At 36.7% G+C, this 12,471-nt stretch overlaps 1 protein-coding gene across 1 annotated transcript in view; it reads left to right on the forward strand.

Moving 5' to 3' along the window:
• The window catches only part of Cep112 (centrosomal protein 112), a 370,253-nt gene that overhangs the window by 124,969 nt on the left and 232,813 nt on the right, over window positions 1–12,471 (forward strand). The window contains exon 16 of the mRNA XM_029484236.1: window positions 5,758–5,940. Coding sequence (XP_029340096.1) covers window positions 5,758–5,940 — 183 coding nt within the window. The remainder of the gene's footprint in view (window positions 1–5,757; window positions 5,941–12,471) is intronic.

Below are 12,471 nucleotides of genomic sequence, written 5' to 3' on the forward strand. Positions count from 1 at the left end.
AAGGGGATAACATTTGAAATGTAAATAAAGAAAATATCGAGAGAGAGAGAGAGAGAGAGAGAGAGAGAGAGAGAGAGAGAGAGAGAGAGAGAGAGACTGCTGTCTTAGGGATTCTATTGCTGTGATTAAACACCATGACTAAAAACAGCCTGAGGAGGAAAGAATTTATTTCATCTTAGAGTTCTACACCATAGTCTATCATTAAGGAAAGGTAAGACAAGAAGTCAAACAGAACAGAAACCTGGAACAGGAACTGATGCAGAGGCTGTGGAGGGTGCTGCTTTCTGGCTTGCCTCTCATGGCTTGCTCAGCCTGCTTTCTTATACCTCCTACTCAGGTTTAATACCACCTACAATAGACTGGGTCTTGCACATCAATCACTAACCAAGAAAATATCCTATAACTTAATCTGATAGGAACATTTTATCAACTGATGTTTTCTTCCTGAATGACTCTAGCTTGAATCAAATTAACATAGTAACTAGCCAACATAACCACCATTGCTGGGACTGTGGTGGAAATGGGAGGCAATGACAAGTGGTCATGGGGATCCAGGACAGCAGGGTTTCTCAGTGCTTGTGGAATGTAGATGGAACAAGATTGTTCCTACTAAGCAACTGGAGGAACCGTTGTGCCAGATGCTGAAATAGGAGTATACAGACAGGAAGCCCCAAGGTTGAACCCAAGATCATGAAAACAGTTAGAGATTAGAAAGGGGTAGACACAGCAACCGAAGAGACTTAGAAGGAGCAGCCTGTGAAGTAAAAGAACTAGGGTGTGGTTGTATAAGGTTCACTCAAGGGTTTCCTCAAGGAAGGGAGATGTGAGTAGCCTTTTGTTTCAGGCCTTGCCAAGAGGGCCATTAGGTAGAAACTGAGACCTATTAAATTTGTCAAGCAGATCTTTAGCCAACTAGTCAAGTTCTAGTTGAATGTGGGAGCAAAGCCTGGATAGTATGGGGGAGAGAGAACAGAGTATGAGCAGTCCTTTGGGGGAAACACAAGTAGAACAGAGAAATGAGGTGATAGCTACAGGTCTTCTAGGGTGAAGGGAAAGACTTCAAAAATGAAATAGATTCCAAACATACTTAGAAGTGAGAGTAATCCAAAGGAGTGAAAAATGATGTGCAGACAGTGAGGGCTCACTTGTGAGAGTGACATTTTTATATTGGAAGAGAGTGGGTGGAACCAGTGATTGTCACTTTGGCAGCAGCAGATCTGCCCTAGCCACCACTCAAACTATAGATGGGCACAGACTTCACAGATGGACAGGTCAGTTTGGTGCTGAGAAAACTGAATTAGCATTGTTCCATCTACTTCTGTTTGTGTGTGTGTTTGTGTGTGTAGACACATGCACATATGTGTGTACGCATGTGAAAGTCAGAAGTCAATCTCGGGTGTTGTTCCTCCTTTAATATAGGGTCTCTCACGGTTCTGCAGCTCACTTATTAGCCCTTCATGACTGGCCAGTGAAAACTGGATCCACCTGTCTCTGTCCTATACTTTTGTTTCTGATCCCACATTGTTCAATTTAAAATGATGGATGATTATGAAGTATTGCAGGTCAAGGAGGAGTTTTTCAACTTTGACGAGACTGCTTTTCCCAGTTAGTGACAAACTTGATGTATGCTAGTTAATATTGCTCCAACAGCAGTGATATGTTTGATTAAGGCAGTCTACACTTTATCTAGAACTGAGTGCGTGTCAGACAGACAGATGTAAAATTAATAGAACTATAAAGTTAAGGTGTGGTTCAATCCCAAAATTGAACTCCACCTATAAAGGTGAATTCTTAACTAAGATGCTTATCATTCACACTTGAGTTGAGCATTATTAAAACAAGAAATGCTTCCTGAGTTTCCATTGATATCTGGCATAGAGAAATTATAGCTGTTTTCATCAAGCTTTAATATGCAGGACTATTTTTGTTAATCATCAGCCCTGGGCTTGCAAGTATTTTCAAGTGTTCAGTGAGAATCTAGGGTGGGGCTCAGTTGTAGAGCACTGTCTACTCAGATAGCATGCATGGCGCTTCATTCATCAACACTGGGAGAAAGTGGTGAGTGTTAACTGTGTGAGCGACTGCTCTGCCTAGTCACAAAGACGGACTTGCTTCCAGCCTCTGGCTTGCAATCCATCTTGAACAGCAGATCCTTCAGAATTTACTTCTTTTCTTTGGTATTAACAATTGACTGAGAGGAAAAAGAATATGCTGCCAAGCCCTCCACAATCTCCAGGAACAGTTATCATGTCATATTATATTTTGAAACAGAACTTTTCTAGCTAAAATGAACTGAGGTTCGACAGATTTCATGGATGGTTCTTTTTCTTGTAGAAAATCTTGAATCCTGGAGCCTCATGGTCATCCTCAGATGATAGGTTGCATTTCTACACTGTCTTCCTCTTGGTCTTTTGCATGTAAGGGTGGCTAATGTGGTACGTGTATGTAGAGATTAACATACACTCATAAGGATCATACATAGCTCTCAGTGTTTCTCATTGCCCTGGGACTTGGCTATATTCAGTTGATATGGAAGGACCAGGGTCTAGCAAAGCTTTGATTTCTAACACAGTACCACCCCAGTGATGTACTTCGTGATTGTGAATATCATCTTCAGAATATTTCGGTTTTTTTTTTCCTGTGGACTCTGCCATTTACCTGGAAAAGACAGGAAAATCTGACAGTGAAGAAGCCTAGGCTGAATCCAGAAGAGGCTTAGAACATTTAGAAGTAAGCTGCATAATCTGTAAGTGAGCAGACAGTCCTCAGCTCTTGCATTTATCAGGATTCACTAAGCTAGATATTTATTCCTTAAGAAGACTCACTGGGAAAATATTAAACTAACAATTCATCAACATCTACTTTTACAATTGAAATTCCTGTAACTCTTTTCTTATTTGTTTTTTAAAATGATGAAACACATTTGACTAATACAGAATAATTGGATAGGCTATCAAACACTTTTGGTTACTGGGGTTAGAAAGATGCTGAGGTAATGTGGGAACAAACTGTCACTAGATTGTAGAAGAGTTCAACAATGTCATCCTGAGATGGTAGTGTTCCATGGAAATCATCTCCATCCTTGGCCTCCTGACTTCTTTTCAGCCTCTCTTCTGCCTCAGGCCTTTGGGGTCAGAATGTAGGGATGACACCACTGTCATATTCAAGACTGAATGTTCTTAAGTTACTATTTTCAGAGCTCTGATGGCTTATAAATATCTGATTCAATCGTCACCCTCTACAAGAAAACAAACAAAAAAACAAACAAAATATCCGATCCTCTCTGCTTCAGGCTAAAAGCTGCATCAGTCTATGGTTATAAATATTTAGACGGCAGTCTGACTGCATGTTCAATAGTGGTGTGTTGCTTCCTAGGGCTCATGCCCTCAACAACTATAGGCTTCTGGCTTGATTTGTAGTATAAGGTATGTATATTCTTGCTCATGGAACAGGCCTCACATCTAGTCATTGCAAACATGTACATGTGCGCGCATGCGCGCGCGCGCGCGCACACACACACACACACACACACACACACACACACACAGCAACCTGCATGCTCAAGACTGGCCCTCCAACTTTCCATTGTGAATAGAGGAGGTACTCATGGAACCCTGTACTTCTTGGGAAGCTAATTGACTGCAAATGGTTGCTGAAGGAAATGATGTCATTTTCTCTAATGCAACCACTGGGGGACTAGGTGAGAAGAAGACAGGGTTCAGAAGGAAGGGATTGGAGCATACCTGAGTAGTGGGGTGAACATAATCACAATACATTATATTTATGTATGAAACTTGTAAAATCAAGGGAGGATAAACAGTTGGGCATCATTCATTACTAGGGGCCTCATCCCTATTTCTTGGCATATGTCCTTTCAAGGGAAATATTCTATAATTCTTCCATTGTAGTTTCAGGTTATTTGGTTACTTATTTTGCTTCCTATCAATTTTGAGTCATACCTATTTTTCCAAATTTTTTAAAGTTTTCAAAGACCCCAGTAGAATGTTCTATGCCTCCCTCTACTTCTCTTCATTGTAAAACATGTTTAGAGAATTTTGATTAACATTTTAAATTTTACTATAGTGATAATTGATACTATAACACTGAGTAGAAATAATAATGCATCTAAGAACTAAAGATTTTCTAGTTCAATCATTAATACAGTTAGCTGCTGAAAACCTGCTCTTATAACGCACACTTTATTTCCCTCTTCTTCGGGATTAATATTGTAGTTGTATAAATCACAGAATAACACATATGCATTTATTTTAGATAATGAAAACCTTTTTCCTTTACTACTTGGTATACTTAGAATATACTATAAATGTGTACTATTTTTTTTCTCTCTACTAATACATTGAAATAATATATGGACAAACATCCAAATTTTAAGTAAATTGATGCAAAACATGTTTTCTATATTATTTATGTACGTTGTAACATAATCATAAGTGTGTAGGTTCAAGAATTAGCATACATTTATTTTAAATAATATAACACATTTATGAACAATTATAAATTTATTATTGGTTTCCCAACTCTAAAGTCACAATAAAAAATATTTTAAAACAGATGTTCTAATCTAAAAGCAAACTTAATTTTTTTTATTCTTATTTGCAATTAGGGAATTAAAACTTTAAAATTCATAGAAAAAATGACTTCTGAGATTTAGTGTTGTGTGCATTCCTGGAGAAATGACTGCTATAGCTTTAAGATAAGGTAGTCTGGTGATTCATTGCAGGAAACAAGATCGATTTGGAGCAGACTCCTACTGTTAGCTTTTTTGAAGATGAATTCTCACGCTGAAAATAACACAACATATTCTAAATAACAGCACCCCCACACACACACCCTGAAATCCACCAAAACTGAAGAAAAATCCAAGTGACTGTTCTTAGCAGCTGTGTGGCCTGGAGTTCACTGGGGAAGCTGGCTTCCTGCAGTCCCCTATTCATCACCTGCTTCAAAGACAGCCTGGCTGGCTATAGTTTGCAGGCCAGGTAGGGTGCCATTGTGCACAGTCTGGGAGGATTAGTATCAAAGCTGCGGCAACCAGGCCCTTGGTCTCAGGCTGCCATTCAGTCTAGCAGGGAGAGGCTAAGACTGGCCAAGGTCACAGTCTCCAGTGTGGAGTGGACTGGGAAAGGATCCTGAGAATAGAATGCTTTTTATGAAATCATGGCGCAGGCTTGCGGCACAGCAGGTGCCCTTCTGGAAGACATAACATCTGTTTATGTTGGTGTGCCGTAGCTGACAACGAGATAATAGAGCGTTGAAATTTATCATTTCATTTTTAAAAGACAACTGTATATACAATAATCCAGAAGCGTATTTAGCTCAGATCTTTTATTGGGAAATCATAAAGGGAACTGATCGACTTAATTGTTGCTTTTTACATGTTTATATTCAAGCAGAAAGCAAGGCATACTGACTATTAACCGTTTACAGCCATTGCTGATCAGTAATGCCCAGTTCTTGGGGAGGAAATACCTAGTATTCAACATAATTTTTTTCAATGTTCTGACATTAGTGTCAACAGATTGCAAAGGATTTCCTGAATATGCCAAGCATATTGAATATTAGGGGTTTTAGATAAAATGCTCCCCATCAAATGAATGTATTTTAAGGGTGAGGTAATAATGACGCAAAAATAAAATTTTCAACTTGGACAAATTAGAGGAAAATTAAGCTGTACATGAGTTGTCATGACGACAAGGATGTTCTGTTGATGAACTGTCCTCCTCATTGTCCAATCAGATAGTAGAGCTGAAGCTGGAGCATGAACAGGAGAAGACGCACCTATTACAGCAGCATAGCGCAGAGAAGGATAGCCTAGTCCGAGACCATGATCGGGAAATTGAAAACCTGGAGAAACAGCTTCGCGCTGCCAATATGGAGCACGAAAATCAAATTCAAGAGTCCAAGAAACGAGATGCACAGGTAATTATCAATAATATTTGCTAAAACGGGTGTCTATCTTAAAAAGTCATCAGCGTTTCATGTTTTCTTATTCTTCTTGATGCACGCTGTTTGATCATTTGCAAAACTGACATATAAATGTGATTTTTTTTTTTGTTTTCTCCCCCTGCCCCACCCCCTGTTTGGAGGATGAATAAGGCTTTAACTACAGAAACCACAGGTAGCCAGATTAAAAATCCCATGGCGCGCTATAACTTGGTCCCTTTTTCTTATAATCTTGTCTCAGTTCCTTTCATGATTTCTTTTAAAGGTATGCCCCTTACCCCTCCCCTCAGCCTTAGAAAATCCCTAAGAAATATATTAGCCTCACCCCTGGCTTTTTGTTTTAATCTCTGAAGGCAATCAAGTAACTGCTTTAATATTTGCTTCTCCTGCCTATTGTTGCTTTTCTCCATGAGACTCTATGTTTGATTACCTTACTTGGATGATAATTGATAAAAATGACTCCAGAGAAGTGCTCTTTCCCATCAGGTCTGTTGCTTTTTCTGCACACACACACACACACACACACACACACACGCCTCCTAGTCTCCATCTCTGTAGTCCCTGTTGGAAGCCATTTGGCAGAATAACCCCCAGCTGTGGTAGCATTTGACTCTTCAAACTTATGGATGAAATGTGCACTGTCAGCATGGAAAATTATCTTTATAAATTTCAGATGAAAAAAATCTTATTGGGTATGTATCTTTGTGGTACAATACATTCTTTAGGGTATATAATCAAGGGCCTTTAGTATATCCTCTTGAGCAGATTGCTGTGAAATTTTATTAAAGAAAAATGTAAGAGCAATTGACAACAATAAAAAGATAATTTTCTTTTCTAATAAAACCATATCATCTAGTAGGTCTAAAGACCTCTTTTGCCACTGAAATCCAAGCATGCTAACCACACTAGAAGTAACCCTGGTTATCCTTCCTTCTAAAATAAGAGAATTTCCAAATAGCAAAAGAAATCTTCTGGTTTGGTATGTGTTTAAGCAATTATGTAATTACCTAAACATCAAAACATTTCTAATTAAAGAAGATGTTAATTTTTTGAGTGGAGAGCAGCTGGCGGTAAGGCAAAGAATGGGAGTTGGGTATTTTTCATTTGACCTTGGTTTGTCTTATTTCAGAGAGTAATTAGTACAATAGGAGTAGACTTGATCAGCTTTTCTGTCAATAATATACATTTTTAGGGAACGTATATTTTGATTGCTTTATGGTTATGTGCTTACTAACAGGTGATTATTATAATACGCATGGTCCAAGAATAATCATGTGGCTTCTAACAACGTTCATTATACTTTTGCTCTTAACCTCATTAGAATCTTTAGAAAATATATGCTGTTGTTTTTGATTTTTTTAAAGACTATTTTCAAACTTATGTTCTCCTTCAGACATAATGTTAACCTTACCATTGTCCTCCCATGATAAGGGACATGAGGTCTGGGTCAGTATAGGATCTGTTTGCATGGAAAAAAACGCATAATAGATACAATAAAACCCATTAGTTTGCTTAAGTGCTGACTATTTTGGTGTTGTGGTGGAAAGCTGACACACTAGGTGCCAAATTTATAGGAAATCTTTCTTATTTTGCATATGCAGTATCTGCCATGTAGGGCGCGGTTCATCTGATCATAACAAAAGGGAAATTTCAGAACTATTATGTGTAATTCAACCATAGGAATGATGCAATATGGCTGTTAACTGGGTTTATGCTCATCAAAGTATTCACTGGGAAGACTCTGACCGTTTTCGATGCTTTGGTTTAGGAGATTTCACATATTTTGTGATTTTCTTAAGCGTTTTACTAATTGAGATTGCTGTCATGGGAATGCAGTAAGCCATGCAAGCTCGGAGTCAATTCATTCCTAAGCAAAATGAGAAGAATTTGGTACACATTGTTACCTAGTTGTGTTCAGAGAATAAAATTTTAAAGACCTTTTATTAACAACTACATTTTAGAAAAATCTTATGTCTACCAAAACACTAAAAATGTGTGTTTATGGTGCTTATCTGAAGGTATTAGCTCAGTATCCTACAGGTAGCTCCTTAATTTTTATATTATGTCTTTTTTATGATTGTGGCCTAAAATTTTAATGTATGATGTCTTGGAGTTATTGAATTCCATTCACAAATTTAAAATACACAAAATGGCTTGATGTTTTTCAAAATAGAAAATAAAAAACTCACCATGGTATTTGATGTAGAAAAACACATATATTTAAAATATTAGATTGTTGAATTTTTTTATTTCCAGAGAGATTTGATTTTCAGCTGATATTTGGTTCATCCAGTTTAGCATTGGAGGCCATTTTGTACAGTCCCTAGCTGGCAGAACACTACTGCAGTGTCTGTTTTGGATAACATGGCTTTGTTTGCCGCTCTCTTCCATCAGATCCTGAGAATGAAGATAATATAAAAATTAATCATTGCAGCTTCTTCCAATTACAGAGTATAGTATATACTGAAAGACAATGGTTACTATTTAGCTGTCCTTCTCTATGTAAGACTTGCCAATTAGGAACATCCTCTTAGTGAATATGATTATAATTGTAACAAATTAAAAATTCCCCTAGTGATTCCCCCTTTCTATAATAAGGATATCACTTGTAATACATTTAAGGACAGTTGGTCCCCACCCTCATCTTATTAGTTCATTATTCTATCTGTATGTGTCATGTTTCATACTTTTTAGCAACAGAATATATTATTATGTGATAATTATGCTTGCTAAAATGTACATCAAATTTTGTCACCCTTGTTTAACATGTTCAGTCTGGATTTGTCTAAGATCATGTTTTAGAAAAAAACATCCAGATTGGTGGAAATGAACACCATGACTTATTCAAATATTTTTCATTAACCAACATTCTCTTACTTAAATTGGAGAGCAGTTTAATTGACTGAATCATATTTTAATATAAAGAAAATTTATAAATATCATCTTACAAAGCTTCGCTTAGCATGGCGGTTCTATATGCAATTGTTACTTTGCTTAGTATTAGCACATAGTGAGTTCATAATGTCGGCCTGGAAGAGAAACAAATCCTAAGTTTTATTGACCTGTGGTTGTTGGTTGTCCATTTAGGATGATGACCCTTTCAGAGATTTCTCAATCTTGTATCTGCTTGGCCTCAACGGGAGGTTTATATGAACACCAAAGGACAGTTTTATGGTGCCTTTGTGACCACCCCAGAGGTAGTGGTACCACCTTAGAAGGTCCATGTGACCTGTTGCAGGATAGATAGATCAATAAGATAGGGCAACTGGCGAGCACTGTGAGCCCCCTCAGGACAGTGTCCTTGGAGAAACTTATTAGCAATGTCTAACAGTATGTCAAACGTATTACTTCTATGTGCACTATGGATTTCGCATGGCATTGGCATACTGAAGGCTATTAATTTCTTAAGTGAACAGTCATGATTCTAATCATGATAAAACAACTTTTGTGTAGTGAGTAGGTAAATCACCTTAATTTTGCTTTATTGATTCACATTTAGAAGTTCTGCCTATTATAGACGTATTATAAAATGTAGGATTATAGACCTCTACTTTAAAAACTTTCCTTGGAAGGTACTTATTTTTAAAACTTTTAAAAATTGTATTTTAACAGCATTACATTTTCTATTAATTTGCATTCATGAGCACAAGTTATAAATTCCCATTGATAATTTGGATATGTGTACTGCAATGAATTAAGCATTAATATAACTCTTTAAAATTTTTAAAGGGCTAATTGCACAATATGTGTAATCTGGACCTTATTAGTGTGTCTACTTATTGACAGTCTCTGGACTTAGCATTTGTCTATCAAAAGTTTTTTGACTTTTTAAAATATATATACTACTTTCAAAATTGTTAATAGAAACATTTTATAACAAAGTCATACTTTATGATCAAAATAATTGTTAAAGCAGAGATGATGTTAGGTCACATTAGGAAATCTAGACTTGTAAAACTTCTGTGGTCAAACGTGAGGCTCACCTGGGAGCTCGCTAGAAGCCACAGGAAAAAGGGGAAGGTGATGAATATATGATTCTATTCACAATGAGAGAAGCTATCACTTTTCTCCCTAACTCTCATTTTGGTATAAATTTATGATATGGGACTGAGTACAAAATATGTTGGCATAAAACTGGTGGTGTTTTCTGTAAATTAGGCATTTTCCAATATCAGGTGCAGGAACATTAGAATCTTTGAGCATTTACACAAAATGTAAGTAGCATACGTTATATTAATGAGCCCACATTTCATTATAATTTATTGAGAATATATATTTTTTCAAACCAGAAAACAAAGCTACTATGAGATATATAAGTTTTAAGTCATTATATATCATATGAAAAAACACTTTGAGTAACCCATTTACCAAATTCTAATGATGTTATTTTATTGTTGGGCCTGAATTCTAATAAAATATATCGAAGTAACAAACCTGGCACGGTCTGTAATATGTTCAGAATTTAGCTAATTTCCAAATGCTTTCTACCTTCCATTACATTCTGTTCTCTGACCTGACTGTGGAAAAGTATTACACAATAAATCAAATGGTCATCTGTGTGAGGAATAAAGACATTTGTATGTGTACTAAAATGACTAAAATAGTGGTTCATCAGCAGTATCTATTAATGNCNTTCCTGTATTCTTAAGGAGGAATAAAGACATTTGTATGTGTACTAATGACTGAAATAGTGGTTCATCAGCAGTATCTATTAATGCCGTTCCTGTATTCTTTAGGAGGAAGGTCTTAGTTCTTTTGCTCACACCAGACTCATTGCCTAGAAAACCCACACTATGAGAGGCAGCTGCTGAACACTCGCCCTGCCCGCTCTTCACCTCCTCCTCTGGTGACAGTCACACTGCAGGGGCTGCCTGCTGCTCCAGCTGTGTACACACCACACTTGGACAGTTGTTCCTCACATACAGGAACAACTCTCTCCCTATTTGTATTATAGGGAGAGCAGAGGAGAATTCGTGTTTTAAGTGGTAAAAAGATTTTGCTTCAGTGCAACAAGTTTTTTCCAGGCAGTAGACAGCTGGTTGGAAAGACTTTTTATATTTCTCTTTTCTTTGCAAAAGGAAACATGACTTTTAGGGAAGATAACTATTAAAACCACACATTATCATGGTCTGCTTTCTTTAGTTAGGGTTTGTCACTAACTGCTATATTCCTCTATACATTTAATGTGTAAGTAGAGCTTTCCCTAACTAATACATTTTTTTTAAAAAAGCCAGTGGGGGAAATACTATATTTTTCTAATACTATCCTGGATCATAAAGATTTTTCCAGATGGAAGTGGTGAAAAAAAATCCTCCTTATATTTTGCCATAGATACACTGATGGGAAGATCTTATTTTATTTGTATCCAACAGTGGTTTCTTTTACAGTGATATTAATGATGTACTTGTTATTTGTGTGTTCTATAAATTAAAATGTATATCTATTAGTATGAATTTAATGTGGCAAGAGTATAAGTCACTTCAAGTAAAGACAAACCTTTTAAAAAGATTTCTAGGTTTCTTTTCCCATTATAAATCTAAAATTGTTCACGTTATAAAGTACAAATATACTGGTAAGTAAACCATTATAAATAAGTCATCTTAATATTCATTATGGAAAAAGGAAGTTTAAAAAACAAAAATTCAAGCTGAAACAAGGTAATTTATAATGATCCTTTCCTAGAAAAATTATACAGAGTATCTGTAGTTTTCTGCATATTTTTTAAATGGGTTAGTTACCATGGAAACCACATGCTATGATATGTGGTCCACTTTTAGATAAAGAATATTCATTTAAAGAGAAACCTTCTAAATAATAATGTATAAAATCGTCCTTTTGAATTAACAACCTTATATCAACTAATAATGACTGCTTTAAAATTATATTCTTTGTTCTCATTTTACTTAATGGGTTTCTTTGGAAATATTAAAATTGTTCTTGAAAAAGAGTTAATTAAATGCTGGAGACAATTTAAATACAGATTAGAATGGGATGTCCCTGTAGTGCCAAAACAGTTCACCAAGGAACCAGAGGTCATTGAACCATAGGTTCTTCCACCACACACAAAGGTCTTAGTCGTAGCTGATGTCTTAAGTGTCTAATAATGATATAGTCAGGTTAGGGCAGCTAGAGATGACCAAATTTCTATCATTTCAGTTCATAGATAAGAAATATGGGATTCTTCTTGCCCAAGGGCACAGAACTAGCAAACTAGAGCTTCTTACTCTTAACTCACTGTCTTTTTTGTTTTTAGTTATTTTACTTATTTACATTTCAAGTGTTATTCCCTTTCTGGTTTCCCATCCTCAGATTCCTTATCCAATCCCCTCTACCCCCACCCACCCACCCACTCCTACCTCACTGCCCTAGCATCAGATTTAGATTTCCACAGGACCAAGGACCCCTCCTCCCATTGATGCCAGATAAGGTCATCCTCTGCTACATATGCAGCTGGAGCTATGGGTCTCTCCATGTGTACTCTTTGGTTGGTGGTTTAGTCCCTGGTAG

This window comes from Mus caroli, chromosome 11 (genome assembly GCF_900094665.2).
Source record: "Mus caroli chromosome 11, CAROLI_EIJ_v1.1, whole genome shotgun sequence".
NCBI lineage: Eukaryota > Metazoa > Chordata > Mammalia > Rodentia > Muridae > Mus > Mus caroli.